This window comes from Notothenia rossii (genome assembly GCF_949606895.1).
Source record: "Notothenia rossii genome assembly, chromosome: 1".
NCBI lineage: Eukaryota > Metazoa > Chordata > Actinopteri > Perciformes > Nototheniidae > Notothenia > Notothenia rossii.
This window is the reverse complement of record NC_136912.1, coordinates 31,270,080-31,294,478: the sequence shown is the minus strand read 5'-3', so window position 1 is coordinate 31,294,478 and position 24,399 is coordinate 31,270,080. Positions and strand designations below refer to the sequence as shown.

Below are 24,399 nucleotides of genomic sequence, written 5' to 3'. Positions count from 1 at the left end.
TCTTATTTTTGTCTAAACTCAAGGGAGCCAGAGCAGAGGGTTTAAAGAGCCGCATGCGGCCCCGGAGCCGCGGGTTGCAAACACCTATCACATACAATGTGTTGGAGCGTTAGCCAATAGAAGTGCAAGTGTTACATAGTGATGGTCCTATTTTTAGGAAGTAAACAAAGAAGTCCAATGGAGGCGTTTCAGGCAGGGGGGGAGTGTGGGGGAGAGAAACTCCTTCTGTAACGAACTTAGGGATTTTAGCCTTTGCTGTTATCATTTACATGCAGACCATATAGCACACAACAGGAAAGGGTAAACCAATACAAGTATAATAGGGTTTCTTTAATGATGCAAACAAAAAAATCCCTCCCCCCTTACAGTTATTATGAACAGGGAAACCTACTGGGAACAAAACAGTTTGGTGCCAGGCTGTAAACATTTTTATTTTTGCTGTAAAGTTGTGCATTTTGACATTGGGGCTTAGGGGAGAGGCGTGCTGTTGGAGCCAGCCTAAAGTGGCCATCACTGCAGTTTTTTGGCACCTCACTCTATAAAAGTATACTTCACATTTTCATTTGACAGGAAAGAGGAAGCATCATCTTTATTGCGATTAGCTCATGTCCGTTTTTTCCAGTGTATAAGCTGGTTAGAATCTCCCATTACCCCTTTTCCACCGCGACAATTTCCGTGGCAGGGCTAGTGGGGCTAGCTCCAATTAACCCTTTTGCTTTTCCAGAGATTAGCCCCTCGTCATGACATCCTCGCTTACTTTGCTGCTCTTCCCAGCAACACCAGGGAAAATGACAAAATGCTGGACCTCGCTGAGGACAGCTCATTTTGTTCTTATACTTACAAGGCTAGATTCACTAGCAAGCACAAGTTTTCCAACAACTTTCTACTCTTCGTGGTACTTGCCATGAACTGCTGTTGCTCACGTACATTTTGCCGATCCGATGTATACTGCTTTATGCTCTTGGTGCTGTCCAGGCAAATAGTTGGTACCCTAGTTCAACCAATTTACGCAGCTGAGAGCCAGCACCTCTGCAGTGGAAACACAACAAAATGGTTCGCAAACGGACATCGGCTCCGAACCATTCCTGGAACTGCCTCAGTGTAAAAGGGGTGACTTCCAATGTCAACAACACACCCACAATTAAGGCAGTGTTAAAAAGAGTTGAGCTAATGATACAGCCTGAAATCCTCCAAAGTGTTTTCCACCTGAACGATAAAAACTCTTCCATCCATCAAGTTGTCACCACTGATCTTTCCTGTCCCGCTCAGCACTGCTCCTCCCCCAAAGATCCTGCAATGTCACTCAGGTCCAGAGAGTCCACAGGTATGGGAGTTTTCCTGCTGCTTTTCAGAGACTGGCTGGGATAAACCTCCACGGATTTTGAGATAGATTGCAGGGAGCGTTCGCGGTAATATCCAATTGCTTCCCGTGCGTTCTCTTCGCGGATGCTTTGCTCAAAGGTCTTGCGCTTGTGCCTGAACTCGATGACTGTCTTGGTGTAGGAGTTGAGGGTGGTGACTGATGCGCCCATGCAGCAGGTAAAGGACGCCCAGGCCATGCTGAAAAATAAATATATATCGCTAAGTAATTCAGCACAAGTAGTGACTGGTGTTGGATTTTATGATTAAAAAAGGGGAACACCCATGTAGAGAATCAATTCAAAATTGCATTTGGATACATTTTTTCTCAATATTTTTTGTTTGTGGAGATTAGTGTTAAGCACATTGAAGTATTTTTCATTCTCCTCAAGCATGCTGGGCTACATGAGAGATCAGACAATCAAATCATTGCCTCATGTACTTCACGCGCGTTGGTTAATGCCAACAAAAGGTCTAGAATTGTTTCGCTTCTGCAAACGATTTTTCAGCATACTGTGCATATTGTGAAATATCATCTCCTTATGCAATTCCAATCAGGCTTGCATTGGAGCTTTGCACACCAAAGCCTAAGCCTACCATAACATGAGAGCTTTGGGATTTTTTTCATTAGAAACAGTGATGCTAAGGAGAGGTGACAGCAGAGATACAACCAACTATTTGAGGCTGCTACGTGCAGAAGGGAATCGCTCATCTGGCCTCTTACCGGCTAATTCAAATCAACTTTATTTATAAAACAGAGCTTTATATGATATGATGGATGATGATGGTGTGAGTACAATCTTTAAGTTTGAGTGTGTCATACCAAAAGGACCAGCCGTATACCCAGTTGTAGGGTCTCCAGTCGGGGGGGCCGAGGCTGACAGTGACCTGGAACACCTGTGTGTACATCACATGAGCCACCATGCCCAGAAGACCTGAAACAATAAAGACAAAATGTGGTTAGCTAGAAATATAAGTATACAAAAATAACTCTTCAGAAACAGCATGGTAAGCTTCAACAAGTTTTGAACTAGAGTAAAACCATCTCATGAAATATGCAAATATGTAAACAAGATAATGTAATGTCCATTGATAGCCTTCAATTCTTGAATTCATGCCCTACTTTCTACACAATGCTTATCTTTTATCAAGTTTTGGCTAATGGAATGTCAAACTCTTGACTATAGCTCCAAAAAGCAATAAAAACAAGTACTGAAAGTCTCTTTGTTCATTAAAAATAAAACCTGACTACCTGAGAGCACAGTGAAGATGGCAGCGAAGGCGTTGAGCTTGAGTCCATCGATGACGTTGCTGGAGTGGACCAGGTCTAAACACATGAGGCTGAAGCCCACCAGCAGCAGGATGATGTACAACATCTCAGAAACCAGCGACAGCCACAGCATCCCTGCAAAGGGGGGACACATTTGATTATGATAACATTTTAATCATTGTGTTATGTAATGTACAGTTTACATAACACAAAGTCACAGTAAGTCCAAAGTGTTTCATGTGATGGAACCACATGTCTGAATGTCCTTTGACTTTCTCAAGAATCAATCAACAGGTGTATTGCTGAGGATCAAAGGAAGACATTAAAACACAGAATACTCTAAAATGTTAAAGAACTGCATCACTCAGCATCCTCGACTCATAAGCCTCTGTAACACTACTTAAGTTTACATTTCAATGTCAGTGTTTCCCCTAGGTTTACTGCTTTGGGGGGGTGCTGCCTGAGGGGGGGGCGGGGGCATTGGGATGTATATTTTTATATCCTCTGGAGCAGAGAGAGGAGCTGTGGATTATTGTTATTGATTAATGCATGAGTGTTTCTTAGGGTCAAAAACACTAAACTCACAACTTAAAATGAAAGTGTTTAGTTTATTTAATAAAAGAGCACATGTTCAATGGGAAAAATGACAGTATATCTTATATATATTCTTTTTTTTTAATCATAATTTTTTTTTTTTTTTAAACGCCTTGAATTTCAGGGGGGGGGGGGGGGGGCGCGGGGCTCCGTTGGCGGGGCGCAGCTAATTTCGCACACAGCATTGGTTGATGCCTTTATTCACAGTGTGAATGCTTGAAAAATCAACTTTTTTGCAGACATTTCTTTTGCTCTTTTCCTTTTAAATATCTGCTTTAAACAGCAAGGAACAGCATGTTGGGTTCAGCTTACTCTCCATTCATGAACAGATCAGGAAGAGACCAGACATAGTGGAGACCTTTAGTAGAAATTTGGAGACATATTTACTCAACATTTTCTTGACGGCCACGTTCATCTGGTTGACATTATTATTTACACACATTGAACTGAATTATTTTAGTATCTTCTGATTCAATCACTTGCAATACAGGATGACATTTTCTCAGATGGCAAAGTTGAAAATCCTTATCCTTACTAAACTTAATTGTCATTAATGTTTGATAATACACCTTTACAAATTGGTCGAATTGATAAACAAATATACAGGTTACTTCTACAGTTCCAGATTTGCCTAAGGGAGTGTACTGTAATCATCTATATATAATTATCTGTAAGTTCTTTTTCACAAACATATAGAAGCCTATAAAGGATTTCATTGGTGTGAAAATGTAAACATATTATTTTCACACATGTACAGCATGTTTTGTTTGAGTAAAATGCTAATTGAATAAAAATGCAATAATGCAATTTGGATATTTTTTCGCAAGGTTTGTTTTTCATGTGTAATTTTTTTTTGAAGCCTCGGCAGAAGCGTCAGCCAATCGAATCATATGCCAGTACAAGCTCTATCAAACCACTGCTTGTGTGTCAGGGGCGGGAGATTCATGTGATTGGTTGTTGGTCGAGCTTCAGACACGCCCGCCGGCAAGCTTCAACGCACTCCGCTGTGAGGATGACTTGAGAATACAATAAACCTTTCAGGCTGCGTTTCAACATTTTAACAACACTTGGGATTGTTGGAGAACTTCTGATCATGGTTTATGATGATGAGCAGTGGACTCACCTTTCTCTGATGCAGGGGCCAAGTCGATGAAGCTTCTGCACATCTCACCTGAAGCAGAACAAATATATATTGTCGTGACTTCGCACAGCATGATAGCAGTAGCATCTCATATTGAATTCACTATGTGGCAGTTCAGATATTTGTGATTAACCTGTTTCTGGAAGTTCAGAGGGGGCATGTTCTGGATTAAACAAAAATAAAGGCTCTTAGTACTGAACTGATACAGGCCTCAGTCCTCTTAATCTGTCCAGGTGTGTATCTCTGGACCGGTTTAGACAAAGCATGAAACATGGCGCCTGATGATCACACCGATACAGCAAGGTCAGAGTTCATAAGTTAAAAAATGAATGAACAGGATGTTGAATAAGAGACATATGTCAGAAATGCAGCTGCTTTCGGGCACCTGATTCTGTGTCACCAGCTGGTGTGTTGGCATTGGCAACCTTTACCCAATATCTGGATCTATCCTGTTGAATTAGGCCCATTTTGCATTGAGTTACAATGACAAAATAGCATCGATTATGATTACTATTTGGACACCATTAAAAAAATTAAACACCTAGATGTAATGAAAGCCTTTTTCAAATTAACAAATACAATGTAAAAAAATACCCATTCCTCCAGATGTGTTTTCCCTCGTCTTCTGTCGAGCGAGGCGCGTAGCTGGATTTGTTCTAAGTGGAACACTTTAATTAGGTAAAAAGATGGTGGCAACAGCTGTTTTGAGGAAAAACTCATCAAGGCTGCTGTTACATAAACCTTATCAACTCAAGCCGGTGCTCCCCCTCCCCACCAACGTAAAGCCACTTGATGAGATAGACATGTGCTAGGAATTCTTAAATTTTCTCAATAGGTGCTTTATTTCTAGTCTTGAACAATATCAACATATGAATTGTTAGCACATTTTTTTATTGAATTGAAGATGAATGCTGGGAGATATTTTACACAAGTTGCAGTGAACTAACCACATGAAGTAATCTGGCCTCATCTCATCTTTGACCTGAACTTTCACCCTGTTATGTTTGTTACCTTCAGTGACACGTCCTTGAGCCCTTTGTTAAATTACTTTACACCAACGTCACCATATTCCTTCAACAGTAGAGAGAAGGCTTGTGAACACATCATTTACTGGTTTTCTCCCCATTGGATTAAGCTGCTAAGCAATCACATGCAGCCACGATCAAGTGTTTCACTTAAATCCTAGATCTGAGTACAATACTGAAGAGTGAGAATCATCCTTTTCTCTTTTAAAAAAAAGAAACTTCATTCTGAAACTCCTCTGTACCTCTCTTACTCTGCATTACAAAATAAACAGATAACCAGGCTATGCCAGATCCCTGCAATTAGATAAGTAGTCTGATATAAATGGAAGAAGCGATTATCCCTAAATTGTTATGAAAGGGAATACGCAAAAGAGAGCTGAATTTAGAGCTGCATTATGACAAATAAGGGAGTTAAAATGACAAATTAAATGATGATTTCCAACAACAACAAAAAATGTGAACATGTATTTATTTTGGTTTGTGTTTTAAAATGTGAATGAGGTTAAGTAGGCTCAGACAATAATCTGATGATGACAAAAATAATCTACTCTGTCAGAATCAAAATAAAACATAGGGGAAAGGAGCAAGTGAAATGTGAGGGTGGGGTGCAATGTTTTAATACTTTTTTGTAGGTTAATATAACCTCTATAGGGTATTTAAGGACTTTCAAAGGGAAAAAAATGGTTTATGGTTAAATGTTTCTTATTCCCCACTTTCTTCCTAAAAACGAGCCTTTTCCAGACCCGTGAAGTAGACACAATTATCCCTGCATTAACAGTCATTGAAACGCATACATTATTGCACTTAGGACATGGATATAAGTCTCTTAAACTTATTTTTTGTTTATCTAACTAATTCATCCCTCCCAATTATTATACACACACACACACACACACACACACACACACACACACACACACACACACACACACACACACACACACACACACACACACCTTCTACTCTTCTTACTTTCATCGTGGATGTTCTCCTCGCAGGAGTACCAGATGCCGGTGTGAAACTGTCTGAAGAGGAAGCGGTCGTCCCCGGTCTCCCAGCTGTACACCACCTTATTCGGGTCCGTCTCGTTCACTCCGTAGTCTATGCACTGGTGAGTCCGCAGTTTGCTGCACTTTGGCTTGGGGACTCTCTGGGTCCCCACGCACCAGTACGTCGTTATAAACGCGGTAATGGAGAAGAAAAGGGCGAAGAAGTTCAAGCTGACCGACAGGAGACTCCTGCACCTGCGAGTCGTCTTCATTGTCCGTGAGAGGGATGGGGCGGCACGCGGAGGTCCGAAAAGTTCATGGGTGCTGGGTGGAGCAGGTGCACGAGCCACGGCTAATTGTTTCCAAACACACCTGGTGGAGAAGTACAGGTCCCAATTGGCACTCTATAGTGAGCAAACAACTCCATGGATGCTGAGGAGACCGAAGGCATGCACACACTGAATCAGCTGTGTGTCAAAGTGTCACACTCGAGGAAGTGTTTTCCTTTGGGTGGTCCGCGCGCGTCCGGCGATAGGAATCCACGTTGTCAAAGGATTTAACGCTGCATTGCATCAAGTGGGATTTTCTAATGATGCAGATGCACTTTCTCTCCCCTCTCTGTCTCTCTGTCAATATGATGCATTTCCTCCCTTGTGGGTGACAGTCTATTCTCACAACTTCAGACTGCTATTATCCTATTCACGACAAAAGCTACTACGTTATATTGCTATACATTTATTTACTTATTACATATTACTATATGTATTTACTTATTATATTACCAGAGCTGGAGGAAGTACTGCAATTATTATTTAAGTTAAAAGTATCAACTACAGTGTAAGGAAATACAATTCAGTGTTTCCCCTACCATTGTCTTGGAGGGGCGCTGCCTTTTTTTAATTTATAATTTTCCTTTTTATTAATTTTTTTATATATATATATAGCACCAAATTGCAACTAATCTATATCTACTGTCACTTTTCACATTGAACATGTGCTCTTTTATTAAATAAAGTAAACACTTTCATTTGAAGTTGTGAGTTTAGTGTTTTTGACCCTAAGAAACACTGATGCATTAATCAATAACAATAATCCGCAGCTCCTCTCTCTGCTCCAGAGGATTAAAAAAAAAAATATCCCAATGCCACCATTTTCTTCCATGAAAATGAGCTCGACCTCTCTTTCCAATAACTCTTGAGATCCTCATGAAGATATTAACCATAATCCCGATATTGGAATATTCACCACAATCTTCTAAATGTTAGTGTTTTTCTTATCCTGATGACTAATCAAATACTACTGTATATGTTCCCATACAGGGACACACAGACATTTGGGGGGACGAGAGCTCAAGTGAGAAAAAGGGCACTTGCATAATCATTTATAAAAAAATGTTTTAAAACAAAAAGTTAAATATAGTTGCATATCTCTGACTTACTGACCAATTTATTTTAATACCCTCACACTCACGCAATTGTTTAATACTCAACATAAGTCTACAAACTAATCAGTTAACACAGAGACAATGGTCTTCTTTAGTATTCACTAAGCACAAGAGCATGCAAACTAGTCAAATTAATAGTTATTAAATGAGCCGCCAACAATTAAAATTATGCCTATACAGACATGAATAAGCCAGTGACTGTATTCACCATGACACAGACAGTCTGTGGTTTGTACTTGTTTAACTTTTGTCTAGTTTCTGAACAGATATGAGGAGCTGTGAGCTCTGAGTGCTTACAGCTAACGGCTGATGTTGGTTTCGTGTTTCGTATTGAAGATGACGTCACGGCTCCGCCTACACTGCGTTACTATAGTTACTACCCCAGTTCCTAAACTGTAATGGAAACGCAGCATAAAGTGAGCCTGGCCTAACAAGGCCTAACGAGGCCTAGCCATACCATACTAAGCCGAGCGAGGCCCAGCAGTGGAAAAGCGCTATTAGAGGATGATGAGCTGCTGCTGATGACGCTGATGGGGTTCTGATGAACTCTTCACACTCGGAAAATAAGTACTGATGACTCCACAAGACTTCAGCCAAAGTCTTCTGAAGGGCAACTGATGTTGGCATTTCCAAGATGTTTCCCATGAATGATATGATTTTGCTGTTTGAGAATGAACTAAAAAGTCGTTTGAGCCTCCGTGCAAACACTGTTTGCAACCCAAGAGTAAAGGAGGCCAGATATGCTTGACATCTCTGTTATACAGATTACGACTATGGCAAATCAGGACACCACAATGCCCCAAATACTGCTGAACAAGCTGCTCCTATAAATGTGGGTAATTAAGAACTTGCAAGGGGTTTCAAGTAAAAGTGATCAAAGGATGACAGGGACATTAGCTGCTTTGATTATACAGGATTTAAACCTCTCACTTCAAATACCACTTGCTTTTATTACGAATGCTCATAGGAAAACCCATTTCATTTGATGAACTGTTTTGGTGAGAGTTGAAAAAGTTCCAGGAAAAGACCCACTGTTGGGGTAAGTAATCACTTCCCGCTTCCCACATTCAAAAGCTTGGAAACGTGTCCTGGAATCACCCAGTGGTTCCTGCCAACAGCTGCCAAAGAGTCTTATTGAGTATCAGCAGCATAGTGAGAGTCAGAATACTTGGCCATGCAGACGGTACACTGTTTATGACGTCCATGAGGGTGGTGATAATGTGTGGCAATAACAGGAAGCTAATCCCCGCTCTCAAATTAACACGTTTTAAAGTCCTTTGCTTCGTTCACACATCCACTAAATCCTAGGAGAATAATTCCCTATGTACCCACCACATGAGGATAGATTGAATATGAATGTCTAGATCTGAATTTGAAGAATCAAGGATACATCTGATTTCTTGAAATCTTTGAATACTACTGTAGGTAACATCCTAAGAAACACAAAGAGATTCAATATAGACTCAAATGCAAAACAATTACTAATTTATGGTATTTGTGGACTTCATGTTTTTTTCATATTATTGCAAAGTCCTGGTTTAGGCACATATGTTTTCCAATTTAGCTTAGCATAATTTTGCTCTTCCCTATCTTGCTTGCTGTGTCAATTGTATGCAGTCAACTTGAAAGTCCAGCATGTATGGTTAAGGATTTATTGGCAGAAATAGAGTATAATATTCATGAGTTTAAAATCCGCTGAGATTATTTATTCTTAGAAAATATACATGGGAAGCAGGTCCTCTTCACAAAGTCCGCCATGTTGGGCTGTTTCCGCAATAGCTCAGAAGGGACGAACTAAACTCAGGCTCTTAAAAGGGCCTCTGTGTTTTACATTACCTGAAGGTCTTTGGACAGCCTTCTGGGGAAAACCTGGTCTGATTAAGAGAGACGGCATTCATCCTACTTTGGAAGGTGCAAATCTCATTTTGGCAAACATTTCAGGGCTTTGTGGACTTAATCCATGACAAACTGGAGTTGAGACCAGGAGGCGGAGTCGCAGTCTTAAACGCTTCTCTGCGCTCTCTCCTAGGCAGTCATCCATAGGAATCCAGAACCCAATAAAATACCCAATATTAACGGTGTGTGTGTCTGCCCAAGGACAATTTAAGGTAAAACCTAATAGAGGTGTCATACATAATAACTTACTAAAAGTAAATGTAACAACTACTACAGTGCAACAAAACAGGAAGATTAAATGTGGTCTCTTAAACATAAGATCTCTAGCATCTAAAGCAATATTGGTAAATGATTTAATATCAGATTATAATATTGATATGCTGTCTCACTGAAACTTGGTTGAGACATGAAGAATATGTCAGCATAAATGAGGCCACTCCACCCAGCCATATCAATACTCATATTGCCCGAGGCACGGGCCGAGGAGGTGGAGTTGCTGCAATCTTTGACTCAAGTTTACTTATCAATACTAAACCAAAATTAAATTATACCTCCTTTGAAAGCCTCGTTTTTAGTCTTACTGGAAAACTTTGGAGCCAATCTTATTTGTTACAGTGTACCGTGCACCAGGTCCTTATTCAGAATTCTTATCAGAATTCTCTGAGTTTTTATCAGCTTTGGTACTTAAAACAGATAAAGTAATTATCGTAGGCGACTTTAATATTCATGTTTACGATGATAAAAAATAGCCTTACTGTTGCATTTAACTCTATATTAGATTCTGTTGGTTTCGGTCAGAGTGTAAATAAACCAACCCACTGCTATAATCACACTCTCGACCTTGTTCTGACTTATGGTATTGAAATTGAGCAACTATTAGTCAAACCGCATAATCCTGCTTTATCCGACCATTTCTTAGTAACTTTTGAAGTACTGTTACTAGACTACAAAGCATTAGCCAAAAGCTCCTGCAGCAGAAACCTATCTGTTAGTGCTATAGCCACATTTAAGGAAGAGATTCCACCAATACTTAACTCGATAGCATGTATGCATGTAAGGGAGGAAACTTATACAAAATGTACACCACCCCAAATTGATCATGTTGTTGATAGTGCTACAGATGCGCTGCGAATAAAATTAGACTCTGTTGCTCCTTTGAATAAGAAGAAAATAAAACAACATAGATTAGCTCCATGGCATAATGCCGAAACCCAAAAAATAAAGCAAAAGTCGAGACAACTTGAAAGGATATGACGTTCCACTAAACATGAAGAATCTCGTTTAATTTGGCATATTACTCTCAATGAATATAAGAAAGCACTGTGTTAAGCGAGAGCAGACTACTACTCTTCATTAATAGATGAGAATAAGAATAATGCAAGATTTATTTTCAGCACTGTAGCCAGGCTGACAGAGAGCCACAGCTCGACTGAGCCTTCTATTCCCATAGCACTCAGTAGTAATGATTTTATGTGCTTTTTTAACGATAAAATTGTTACTCTTAGAAACAAAATTAATGACCTCTTGCCTTTGACCAGTATGGTATTATCAACAGCTCCCGGAAACGTAAGTTCTAATATTACACTAGATAGTAAACTAGAATGCTTTTCAGCCATAAACATTGAACAATTAAATTCAATGATTCTCTCTTCTAAACCATCAACGTGTATCTTAGACCCGATTCCAACTAAGCGGTGAAAATAAGTTTTTCCATTAATTAGCACTTCTTTATTAAACATTATGAATATGTCTTTATTATCAGGCTATGTTCCACAATAATTCAAAGTAGCAGTGATAAAACCGCTTCTTAAAAAGCACAACCTCGATCCAGAGGTTTTAGCCAACTATAGACCTATTTCTAATCTTCCGTTCCTCTCAAAAATTCTTTAGAAAGCAGTCGCAAAACAGCTGTGTGATTACTTAAAAAACTATGATTTATTTGAAGGTTTTCAGTCTGGCTTTAGAACACATCATAGTACAGAGACAGCTCTGTTTAAAGTCACAAATGACATTCTAATAGCCTCAGACAAGGGACTTGTCTCTATTCTTGTTTTGCTCGATCTCAGTGCTGCATTTGATACTATCGACCATGATATCCTATTGCAAAGACTAGAGCACTTAGTTGGCATACAGGGAAATGCTTTAGGCTGGTTTAGCTCCTATCTATCTGAACGCTCTCAATTTGTACGTGTCAACGATGAATCTTCCACGCAAACCAAAGTTAGCCATGCAGTGCCACAGGGCTCAGTGCTCGGACCTATTTTGTTCACATTATATATGCTTCCGTTTGGCAATATTATAAGGAATCATTCTGTAAAATGTCATTGTTATGCGGATGATACTTAACTATATTTATCAATCAAGCCTGATGAAATTAATCATCTAAATCAAATTCAAGACTGCCTCAAGGACTTAAAAACGTGGATGACCTTAAAAATGTTTATGTTAAACACGACCAAAACTGAAGTTATTGTACTTGGCCCAAAGAATCTATGAAACAAATTATCTAAAGATATACTAACTATGGATGGCATTAATTTGGCCTCCAGTGAGACTGTAAGGAATCTTGGTGTTATATTTGATCAGGATTTATCCTTTAACGCCCACATAAAATCAATTTCAAGGACCGCCTACTTCCATCTACGTAACATTGCAAAAATCAGGCATATCTTGCCTCAAAATGATGAAGAGAAACTAGTCCATGCATTTTTTTACTTCAAGGCTGGATTATTGTAACTCCTTATTGTCAGGGTGTACCAATAAGTCAGTCAAGTAGCTTCAGCTGATTCAAAATGCTGCAGCTCGTGTACTAACCAGAGTTAGGAAAAGGGACCACATTACTCCTGTTCTGGCTGCCTTACACTGGCTCCCTATAGAACACAGGATAGAATTTAAAATTCTTCTTCTCGCCTACAAAGCCCTTAATGGGCAGGCGCCATCTTACCTTAAAGAACTCATTATACCCTACTGTCCTACTAGGGCATTGCGTTCCAAGAATGCAGGATTGTTGGTTGTTCCTAGAGTCTCTAAAAGTACAATGGGAGCCAGAGCCTGTTCTTATCAAGCTCCACTTTTGTGGAATCAGCTTCCAGTTTGTGTTCGGACGGCAGACACCCTATCCGTTTTTAAGAGTGCGCTTAAGACCTTCCTTTTTGATAAAGCTTATAGTTAGGGCTGATTAGATTCAGCCCCTAGTTTTGCTGATATAGGCTTAGTTTGTCGGGGGACATCTTACTTCGTCCTTCTCTCTGTCTATACCTGTGTACTCTCATGTTCCGATTAACACAGCTTCCCCAAATTTCTTTCTTCTTGGTGTCTATATACGCCGGGATCCGGAGTCATGGATGATCCTGCGGTCCTGTGTCATGGATCGCGAGTCCTGGATCTTGAGTCGTGGCTGTGGTCCTGGATCATAAGTCCTGGATGGATATCCTCGTGGATTCATCTTCCTATTATACACACATGCATTTCCAAACATTTGGACTACCTATGTTGCATGTATTATCTTTTCAATTTACACATGGCATCTATTGCACGTCTGTCCGTCCTGGGAGAGGGATCCCTCCTCTGTTGCTCTCCCTGAGGTTTCTCCCATTTTTCCCTTTAAACTGTGGGGTTTTCTCCGGAAGTTTTTCCTTGTACGATGTGAGGGTCTAAGGACAGAGGGTGTCGTATTGTCATACTGATATTCTGTACAAACTGTGAAGTCCACTGAGACAAATGTAACATTTGTGATATTGGGCTATATAAATAAACATTGATTGATTGATTGATTGATTGATTGATTGATTGATTGATTGATTGATTTGTCGGTTCAGTTACCAACAATCGTTAAGGAAAGGGTGAGTAATAATAATACATTCCAATTTGCAACCTCACTGGCACTAAAACCATCTCCCTGGTTCTAAAGGCCCTGACACACCAGGCCGATTTTGGCCGTTTTCGTTAGTCGGAAGACGAAGCGCATCCTGTCGCCCAAACTCAATTTGGTGTGTCCCGCCGCGTCGGCCGTGACACGCCTTATTTGGACTGCCTGACCCGATGCATGACCGATTAATCGGCCATGCATCGGGTCAGGCAGTCAGACCAACCAATCACTCTGATTGGTTGTTCAGCTAGCGAATCAGTGCATGAGAAGCGAAACGGAAGTGAGGGACGTAAACAAATTATTTAAGAAGGCACACACAGACTGCTATTCATTTTCATCTCATCATGGCGATCTGGAATGACGGAAACGAAGACCTGCTCATCACCTTGATCCAGGAGAGGACAGCTTTGTACGACATCACAGAGAAAAGGTACTCGAACCGAGTAGTGAAAACCGGACTCTGACGAGAGATTGAAACGCAACATGGTTTCTCGGGTAATATTATCTTTTTCATCAATTGAGCTCTTTAGCAGATACTATTGGCAGATACTATTGGCTTTTTTTTTTTTTACAGTGACGTTAACGTGAAATGTAATTTGTTATTTCAACCTTGTGTTTTGTTGTTATCTTGTTGCTAGCTGTTGCTAGCTGTGCAGTTTGGCTTTGCATATAGATAGGAATTGGACATGCTAACTAGCCACAATGCTTACATCGTTTATTTGTGTGCTTCAGAGAAAGAACTGAGGAACAAGTGGGATTCTCTGCGAACCCAGTACACCCGGTACAGGAAACTTGCCCCTTCAGGTAGTTGTGGAGCACAAAGGACTGGCAGACAGAAGTGGATCCTGAGCAGGCTGCAGTTTTTAGACCCCTACACAAGAAGGAAGGAGAGTACTTCGAACCTCACCATCACGGTAATTTGTTGAGTACAAATAAGTGTTTCTTGCTTCTTTCATTTACAAAAAAATGTTTTCATTCATTTGGTGGTTACAGTGTTGAATATAACAATAACAGAATAATATATATATTATTGTATTATAATTATTGATGTGCTAATCACCTTAATGTTGCAGCTGGTAAAGGAGGAGCTAATCTAAATTACATGATATACTGCTGGGTAGCTTATGAAATTCACCATGGGATCAATAACGCTTTTATCTTAACCTATAATAATACATGATAAAATATGTCTTGATTATATTTTGTAGTGTTCTGAATCTTCTAGAAGTCTTTAGCATCTGAATAGAGCCATCACAATGTGTCTACAATGTACCTCTCACACTTGACCACACCCCAAACTAATGGCACACATTTCAGGGTATTGTTTTGTTATGAATGCTTAGTAAACAGTTTTAAGAAGCCATGTTATCAAATCCAACTAACTGTGAATTTATTTAAGAAAAATTAAGGAATGTCCGGTGGCTGCAGAATCAACCCCCGGTGGCATCTCAGTTATCTCAGTGGGTCTGAAACTGTTTGGTCACCATATATGGAAATACATATTTCCAAGGCACACTTTTATATTATTGTAATGTTCCACAATAGGAGTCGGAAATTCAAGTTCTTAGGTTCAATAGCTCCTTTGGTAGCATACAAATACAGGTTCATAGGTCACAGGTTGCAGGTCGAAGGTTCAACGTCACACAGCACCCTAAAAAAAATCGAATGAATCTAAAACATCGATGAAATCATTACAATTCATACTATTGGATATACAACAAATGCATAAAAAAACAAAACAGTAAATAGTTAAATATGCACAAAGATACATTTAAAAAAAGTATTATTCTTAAAAAAAAAATGTATTATTGAAATGTATACAGTTAAGTTTCATATGGGTGTTGACAGATGTATCTATAGATTTAGTTAATTTTGCCCTCAAAGTGCACAAGATTGATGCATTTAACTTCCCGGGGGCCTCCGGACCCCCCTAGAGGACATGAGGTCCACCCCAACTTAAAACATATTCACATGGATAGGATACTAAATAAATGTGCACACTTTTTATATAGTAACCTTTGTACCTCAGCTGGAAGGAGTTCGTTTATAAAGGTCCTTCACTGATCACTTAACTATCACGCAGCTGTGTGCAGCATTTACTGTAAGAATCACACATTTATTCAATAATGCAGACTTAATAAATGACCATTCTTTGTTGATTCTGGCTGGAGTGTTAATTGACAGTAGTTACATAAGCTTCAAAACGAGCCACAACTGCGCGTGCACACATGCAGAACTTATAGAATTAGCAATACACCCCTGGTAATGATGATTTTAGTATTATTTTCTGTGATGATGGAGCATCAACTTTTGGATCAACCAGATATTGACAGATTAGGCTTGTCCATAACAGTCACTTTAAACATGTGACTGACTCTGTATAACATTGTTTTCCTTACTCTTGTGATTTTTGTTCATCCTATCTAAAAGATAAAAAAACATGAGTTCATTGTTTTAACAAGATTTTTCACGATATAATAAAATACATGAATCCTGTAAACATTTGTAGTATAGTATTCTTATTTTTTGTATTCCCTGACATTATCTGTGTTTCTGTTACAGATGCCTACTCAAAAAGTTTGTCAGACATGCAGGCAAAGCATAGGAGTAGCAAGTAAAAAATGCAAACAATGTGGTGCCATCCAACCCTACAAAGAGAAACTTTCCAAGCAAAAAGAAAAGGTTGCACAGGAGTGGAAGGCCACGCAAAAGAAAAACCACAGTGTCAACAAAGTGTATGACTCGACACATTTACTGGTAAGCTTTTTTCTCTTGCAGATGTCAGTTATCATAAAAAAGTGTGTAAATAATCCCTGATCTTAATCTTTTTATACAAATTGTTAAATTACTTAATTGATTTATACTTTCCAACAGTCGCCCTCATTTACTTTTTAAAAATAATCCTAATTTCTTAATTAAGTTTATGTGAGAAGTACAGACTAGTGCACGATTACTGCACTTCATGTAATGTGTTAAGCAAAATTGTTGTCACCGTTGTATTTAAATCTGTAAAGGCATAATAAATGTTTTCGAACTGATGTTAGATAGTGTTTGTACTTGCAGGCACCCAGTTTTAGTAAAACATTATTTCTTAACCAGAAGTAACATAGTTCAGGCCAGTGGTAATTCCTAGAATCAGAGCTTCAATGTACATGTTTTTCTAATTATATCTTACAAAAAAACCTGCATTTTGGTGTTTTATATTTTATTTTGGAACTTCATGGTATGGAAAACACATAATTATGTGACTATGGTTTCCAAAAGTAAAATAAATGAAATATCATATACATTTTTGAATAAATGGTAAAACCAAGAATGTCACAGAATCAAAACCATCCCATATTAATAATAGACCCTCCAGAAAAACGCGGGCAAAAATCCTTGATTATGCGGGCTAAATTCCTTGATTATGCGGGCTAAATTCCTTGATTATGCGGGCTAAAATCCTTGATTATGCGATTAAACATGCGGGGTTTTATGTAATTTTATGCGGTGAAATTGTGGGAAGTTAGGAAATATGCGGAAATATGCTAAATATAAGGGGAGAAAGAATAACTATTTTTTAAAATATTGGGCTGTCTTATTTATTCTCTCTCACACACAACCTGCCACTAACGTTAAACCCCTTTACTATTCAATGAAACACATTCAATGTTTATTTATTTTAAAAGCAATTGGGATATTTTAATCTCACACACACACACATACAAACACTTCTCCGCCTCATTCTGTTTTCATTTACTCGTTCGTTATCTGACCAGCTTCAATCTTGTAGGCTACTCACTTCGTTTCTTGTAGCCCTCGAAAGGGTTTTGGACGTTGATCCCTCGGTGAACGTGAGTTGAATGGCTTTCTTGTCCGCAGCAGCAGAAAGCATTTTCGAATGTTTGAATGAATCAAAGTGGGTCGCCATCGTCGATTTTCTCTTATGCTGCAACACACAGTTGCACAGGGTGCAGAATAGTTGCCCCCCACTTTTTGCCCGGTCTTTAGTAGAAATGTTCGTTGGTAAATGAGCTCTATACAGTGTTGTTTACATTCTGTGATGCGCGAGCTGATGATGTCCCGTCAAGACGAGTTAACTTTTTTTTCTTCTCAACTTTGTGTGGAAAAATGCGGGGATTATGCGGCCTTTTGATAAATATGCGGCCTTTTAAAAATCTGCGCCATTTTGCTGATTATGCGGTAAATTCTGCGATCGCAGAATCGCGTTTTTCTGGAGGGTCTAAATATAGTGCTTGAAAGACGATCAAGACCTGGAAAGAGTTAGTATTAATAAAGAGGCCCTTAAAAGCACTTTCATTAAGCTTACCAGAGTCTCTGACTTTGAGCCGTGTTCGACCAGTCATTTAAAAATTCCCCTGTAACACCAGCTTTACATCTGAAGTGCTGTTAATGCAGAACTTTGAACCTGAAATGATATAGGTTATAGCTTGCTGACATGTTTCAAAGCTAAATGTAGCTTATTCAGATATCTGAATATGAGAGTTAAATGGACCCATATTAGGGAGCCAGAAACTGACCATGATGAAAATCGGACAGCCCTGGCAAATATTAATCGATTATTCGCCGCCGAATTTAAACTAAGCCAGGAAAAAAAAGAAAAACATAAATAATAATACAAATATATATAAATAAAATCGAATTTTAAAAATAATTTTCGATTATGGAGACTGTAACGAAAAATTGAATAATCGCTGGCATCCCTAACCCATATAAAAATAACTATGCCCATGTAAAAAAAACTCAAAGTGAACCCGAGCTCGATAAACTTCTTTATTTTTTTACAGTTCTTTTTTAGGGGCCTAAAATCACACCTGGTAAATTGTGGGGTGCCTTCCTCAATGTGCACACGTATCACATCAGTGCATTTTTCACTTATGCAAAATAAATGGAGTTATAATGGCTTTAGGTGTGTGAAAATGTTTAGAGCTCTTGTGTAAATAATATTTCTTGTTTTTTTGTGTCCATTGTGTTCCAGCTCCACAAATGGAAAATGTTAGATCGGCGTTCCATCCTCCTTCTTGCCAAGAGAGGCACAAATGGTTTTGCGGCCGATTGCATCTGTCCATGGCAAATCGAGACAGAAGATGGTAACAATGCACTTGTTACCATAAAGAGGATTTACGAAAGCCTTATTAATGGTAAAGTATACAAATCTGCATGCTATATTTCAGCAATTTATCTGTTAACATTTTTTGTAAATTATTTGCTCAGTTATCTGGTTTTAAATGTAAAAAAATGTGAGTCACTGTTTACCAAGTAGTAAAAAATATGTCGTTATGTCTTGTTTTGTCAGTTAAAGGGCCCATGTCATGCTTTTCCGGTTATTACCCGTCCCCTTGTGTGTTATGAAGCTTTTCCTGCATGTAAACGGTCTGCAGAGTCACAAACCCTCAAAGTACACCCTGTAGCGAGTAAAACTCTAACACAGAAAATACCTGTCTATGCTGCTCTTTTTCAATTTTTTTCTTCCTGAGTATAGTGACGTAACGGGCATAGTGACGTACCGGCTCACACACACACACTCACTCAACCTTATCTTTTCTCAGCCGAGGCTCCGTGGATATCCTCACACACACACGCACTCACACTCACAGCCTGGCTGTGTGTGTGTGTGTGTGTGTGTGTTTGCTCAGGCTGAGTTCCTCGCTGTCTCGCAGACCCCACGCAGCAACCAGGAAACAACACCAGTAATCCAGCTCACAATGTCTGCTCCTCGAGCCTCAAAGGGCGGAGCAGCGAGCCCCCCAACGTCCCGCCAACACGGCACCCAGACCCCACGCAGCATTCTCATCTGTTTGTCCTTACTGGTGTCATTTCCTGGTTGCTAACAAACGCCATTGTAACACATAATCACTGATGTTCCGCTGTTTCATTTTTAGCTGTAATTACTCAGATTATAAATGTATATGGCAGATTATACTTGGTCATTTATTCACCATGCGTCTACTTTTTTTTCTTCTCAATAGTGACTTTGGCAGTTGAACCTGAGGGCCCTTCAACCACACAGGCAGAAATGGCCGCAGACCCAGGATCAGACTTGTCTGTACCTCTTACCACCGAGACTGACACTGAGTTCACTCTCTTCCTCACTCTTGTGTCCTCCGGGCTGACTCCTGCTCTCTCTCCTCCGGGCTGACTCCTGCTCTCTCTCCTCCGGGCTGACTCCTGCTCTCTCTCCTCCGGCCTGACTCCTGCTCTCTCCTCCGGCCTGACTCCTGCTCTCTCCTCCGGCCTGACTCCTGCTCTCTCCTCCGGCCTGACTCCTGCTCTCTCATCCGGCCTGACTCCTGCTCTCTCTCCTCCGGCCTGACTCCTGCTCTCTCCTCCGGCATGACTCCTGCTCTCTCCTCCGGCATGACTCCTGCTCTCTCTCCTCCGGGCTGACTCCTGCTCTCTCCTCCGGGCTGACTCCTGCTCTGTCTCCTCCGGGCTGACTCCTGCTCTCTCCTCCGGGCTGACTCCTGCTCTCTCCTCCGGCCTGACTCCTGCTCTCTCATCCGGCCTGACTCCTGCTCTCTCTCCTCCGGCCTGACTCCTGCTCTCTCCTCCGGGCTGACTCCTGCTCTCTCCTCCGGGCTGACTCCTGCTCTCTCCTCCGGGCTGACTCCTGCTCTCTCCTCCGGCCTGACTCCTGCTCTCTCCTCCGGCCTGACTCCTGCTCTCTCCTCAGTGTCTTCCTCACAGAAAAGAAGACCAACGAGGAATAAAGTGGCAATTAATGGTATGTGCGGGTTAATTAGTAATTATCTTATTTACATCGACTGAAACTGTGTTTGAATTTGCACATTGAATTAGCTAAAGAGAGAGAAAACAATCATCGGTACAATTAGAATACGCCACCTTTTGTTTTGTTTAAGACTTTGCAGTATCAAAAGTCTCATTGCCATTTTGAACAGTTTAATTGAGCACAATGTGATGTTAGGCAATGTTTAGGAGGTTATTGCTGAACTTCAACTTATTACCATCTTTTAATTCCTTGCAGAATGTCCCATTCATCAAGGGTCAGACACTTTCCCCTACAAAAAACTACTGAGGGAAGGAATCAGGGAGGTTTGTTTAGAAAATATTTTAAAATAAATAAACAATGACAATAATGTTTCCGTGGAACTAAGTCTTATCTTATTGGATTTTCGTATACTTTGTTTAAAAGGAGTGTTTCAGTCTTAACCATGACTGCTAATGTAAATATTGAAATTACAGTAACAATACTTTATTATTAATTTAAGGTTGAGGTACTTGTGTAATGCTTCATGTCGCATTAATGCATCATGTCCAGCCATTTATTTGTATATTACATTTTTTCTTGTAATCCTTTGTAGGTGAATTCCTATTCTTGGCAGTAAAAATATTTTTTAAAATAATAATAGTATTCCAAAATATTAAACTGATGGGGAAAATGCTATTGACTATGTTACAGTCCTTCATATGTTTGAGTTAATCGTACCTACTATTATTTCAAATTATCATTTGATTTCACTGGACTTTTTGTATTTACATGTATGACATTTGAAAAAAATGAAGTTTACCTAAAATCTGTGTTTCTTTACTCAGGGCCATACCGAGGTGTTGGTGCAGTGGCAGTCTTGCTCTGGATGGTATGTATCTAATCTGAAGTTTCCTTCAGTGTAGCTGATGGGTCTGGCAGAACAGGGGCCACAAAATAGTCTTACCAACCAACTTCATCAACCCTGAGATCACTAACTTAAACATTTTGGGTTCCTCAGCAGTAAATTGAATTTAGTTGATCACATGGGGGTGGGGAGCCATGTGATCAATGGCTCTATCAGACGTTTGCGCCATAAAGTAAGACATCCAAGTTCTCTGCCCTTCGTCATTCAGACATCGCGCCCTAGAAACGCTGTCTGATTGTAACACATAAGCAGGGAAGTAGCCTACATTGAAATAGAAATTAAAATAAAATATACAATAGAGTTTATCCTTGATCAATATCACTAAAGGTTAAATGATTGATATGTGAGGCTGGATGGTATTTGATCTCTTTTGTAATTACTGACTTGTTACATTTGTTCTTAACAATTATACTATAAGTATAGTTAGTAGTAGTAAGTAGTATTATTTCTGTGTGCAGTCTTGCAGGCAGTTGTCTAAGTTTAGTGCTGTATGTTTGGGCATTGATAAGACAGCAAATTCAAAGAATTGGTCAAATGAAACATTGACTTTGAAATAAAAAATGTACCTTGTATTATATATGATGTACGTCTTATATATAAATATATACATTATACTGCACTTTCATCATGATATTTTTGAGTGACTTAGTGTATCTTCTCATTTGAAATAGCATTGTCAACATACTGTAGAACTACATATTCCAAACAGTTGAAAAAAAGTAATACTTTTTGCTGTGTTTCTGTTTTACAGTGGGGCGAAGTGGAAAAATTCCTGGGAGCCAAAGGAAAACTTTCCCAGTTAAATATGGCTGACTTTTTTTTTTTCTACTTTGGAGTAATAAAATACATATAAAAAAAACATCTATGTAAGTGTTGTGCCTATTTGTGTTCTTATGTTATCAGTGAGCTGAAGCCAAGACAAATACAAATATATGTTTTAAGTGTATCCATACAAACTCATTCTCTAAAACTGTCATGATTGGTCTGTTGTGAATGACACCCATGAGGAAAAAGGTCCTATACATTATATCACATCGGCAGGGCTGTGATGTGATGAGGTCCTCGCGAGCGTCGACGGGGGGGTGGTGTGTAAACCCTGGACACACCAAGCCGATTACAGCTAGTGGAGCCTCGCAGCAGAAACTGTGGCGCGCTCAATTGCGCCGCATTTGCGCATCAGATGAGGCTCCCTCCACAAGATGAGGGCGAGAGGCAGACGCAGTCTGTGTGATCGGCGTGTATGGAGGGGCGGGCCTGCACATCGGCATATCACAGACTGGTGCATACATTGTACAGGCGGCAATTTGAAATGGAACGCAGCCCACAAACGGCAGACAAACCCAAACACTTTTGGAAGACGCCACCTCCAGACACATTAACATGCACTCCCCTAACTTTCCCATGGGCGCGGGAAGGGGGGTGCTGAGGGCGCTGCAGCACCCCCTAGCGGCAGGCAGGGGGTGCGGAGCTCCCCTGTCTGAATTATTATTTGACGGTTATTGCTGCTCCCGCTGTGCATAATCTGTGTAATATTTAGCCAATAAATTCCACATTGTTGGTAAAATAATATTTTGGCCTGCCCCGAATGTTTTTTCTGTAGCCCCGGACAATTCTACCTCAATAATATAATACATTAACCGTGCTTTACGTGAACCTCATCAAGACACTAGAAAGGACGGCAGGACTGTAATTTCCCGTATTCAGTGAATGCAACAGAGGCAAGACACCAGACCAATCAGAGAGTTGCTTGGAAATAAAAGTGTGCTTGTGTCATTCAAGCTCGCGACTCTGTGTGTGCGGAAATAGCGCATTTAGTGTGTGTGAGAGAGGGGGAGAGAGAGAGGGACCGGTGCCAGCAGCAGGGACCGTGTTGTTAGCATCTGGTTAGCTAGCTGCACTAACGGACATCCGGAGCTGTTTGTTCCACAACAAGCTGGAGGAGAGCTCTCCTCTCAGACTGAGAGGCTCAGGTGAGCTAAAGGACTCTCTGAGTGTTTAGATAGTTAACTTTAGTCTAAGTTATCTCAGTGGGTCTCAAACGGTTTGGTCAAAAATTATTCAAAAGATTATTTCCGCGGCACACCTTCATATGATCATTATAGTTATAAAAAAAATAAGAGAATAAAGGAAAAACAGTTATGAAATACTATATGGCAGTAAAACAAGAATACAGTTTGAAAGGGGAGTGATTTGTAAAATATCCATAAAGAAAAAGAACATCTGATTACAGTTGTGTTTCATCTTGTTGTTGAGAGATGTATCCATAGGTCTCTTAATGTTGCTCTCAAAGTGCACCAGATTGATGCTTTTAACTTCAATATTTAAAAAAAATCTTCCCGGGGGAGCATCCCCCCGGACCCCCCTATAGAAGGTGAGGTCCGCTCCCCACTCGTAAAAATAGCACTTTACCCCTGCTGCCTATATGCCGTGAGCTGATTATCGAGCCTTCATTGTAACAGTCGCGGGTGTACTGTGTGTTTGCGTGTGGGGATTTTTTGTGTGCGTGGCGTGCTCTATAGTGCCCGTAATAGTGTTCACTGGAGTCCATCCAGCACATCAGCATCCCCACTCAAAATACCTTCCCGCGCCTCTGAACTTTCCCCTAATCTGACATTGTATTTCATGCCATAACATATAAATATACTGTTCACCCATGTGAAACACACACACTGAAACCAAAATAATTTACAAACATGTAAAAATCTTTCATATGCGATGGAAACTTCTGAAGCAATGGAACCAGGAGTCAGAGAGACACGAGGAGAGCAGGAACTTTGATGGCAAACTGGTGGTTTATTCACAAGACATGTTGTGTGCCACGAATTGACACAAAAGATGCCAAACCAATTCTGAAGATCTCTACCCCAGACCCATATTTAGCTAGTTCTGAGAGAAGAATCAACATTGTACATAACAAGATAAAACCAACACCTCTATCAGCTGACGCCAATAGGCAGGAACAGGGAGACAAAACACTGAGAGCACAGCAGCCAAGGCTACAGGTGCCTGTGCTCAGTCAGGACAAGACCTGGGGGGTACACCACGAAACTGGTTCAACCTAACCTGGATATGTTTGAGTTAGCCGGTTGGCCTAATCCAAAACATACGCCCTCTCGCTAAACGGTACTACGACACGGGTTATCAAGTGGATCGCTCAAGCCAGCCGTGTCCTATCT

General features: G+C 40.2%; 2 protein-coding genes across 3 annotated transcripts; one reads left to right on the top strand and one right to left on the bottom strand.

Moving 5' to 3' along the window:
- Positions 1-384: 384 nt before the first annotated feature.
- Positions 385-6,768, bottom strand: LOC307022361 (germ cell-specific gene 1-like protein). The gene is made up of 5 exons (XM_079655143.1): positions 6,362-6,768; positions 4,347-4,394; positions 2,612-2,764; positions 2,183-2,294; positions 385-1,560 (listed from the first exon to the last, which is right to left on the bottom strand). The coding sequence occupies exons 1-5, from the start codon at positions 6,648-6,650 to the stop codon at positions 1,266-1,268; spliced, it is 897 nt and encodes a 298-aa protein (XP_079511269.1). The 5' UTR covers positions 6,651-6,768; the 3' UTR covers positions 385-1,265.
- Positions 6,769-14,222: 7,454 nt separating this feature from the next.
- Positions 14,223-22,245, top strand: LOC307038809 (uncharacterized protein). Of its 2 annotated transcripts, XM_079680485.1 has the most exons (7): positions 14,223-14,500; positions 16,149-16,343; positions 18,568-18,730; positions 19,559-20,313; positions 20,575-20,642; positions 21,144-21,187; positions 21,975-22,245. In XM_079680485.1, the coding sequence occupies exons 1-4, from the start codon at positions 14,273-14,275 to the stop codon at positions 19,726-19,728; spliced, it is 756 nt and encodes a 251-aa protein (XP_079536611.1). In that variant the 5' UTR covers positions 14,223-14,272; the 3' UTR covers positions 19,729-20,313; positions 20,575-20,642; positions 21,144-21,187; positions 21,975-22,245. The 2 variants fall into 2 exon arrangements, with proteins under 2 accessions (XP_079536611.1, XP_079536612.1); XM_079680486.1 differs by lacking the exon at positions 20,575-20,642.
- The last annotated feature ends 2,154 nt before the right edge of the window (positions 22,246-24,399 follow it).

Coding starts and splice junctions, on each gene's coding strand:
- LOC307038809 (XM_079680486.1), top strand. CDS start 14,273: ATGCTAACTAGCCACAATGCTTACATCGTTTATTTGTGTGCTTCAGAG. Junction 16,344..18,567: donor ATGACTCGACACATTTACTG/GTAAGCTTTTTT, acceptor ATTGTGTTCCAG/CTCCACAAATGGAAAATGTT. Junction 18,731..19,558: donor TTACGAAAGCCTTATTAATG/GTAAAGTATACA, acceptor TCTTCTCAATAG/TGACTTTGGCAGTTGAACCT.
- LOC307022361 (XM_079655143.1), bottom strand. CDS start 6,650: ATGAAGACGACTCGCAGGTGCAGGAGTCTCCTGTCGGTCAGCTTGAAC. Junction 4,395..6,361: donor GGAGAACATCCACGATGAAA/GTAAGAAGAGTA, acceptor GTTCTGCTTCAG/GTGAGATGTGCAGAAGCTTC. Junction 2,295..2,611: donor CATCTTCACTGTGCTCTCAG/GTAGTCAGGTTT, acceptor TTATTGTTTCAG/GTCTTCTGGGCATGGTGGCT.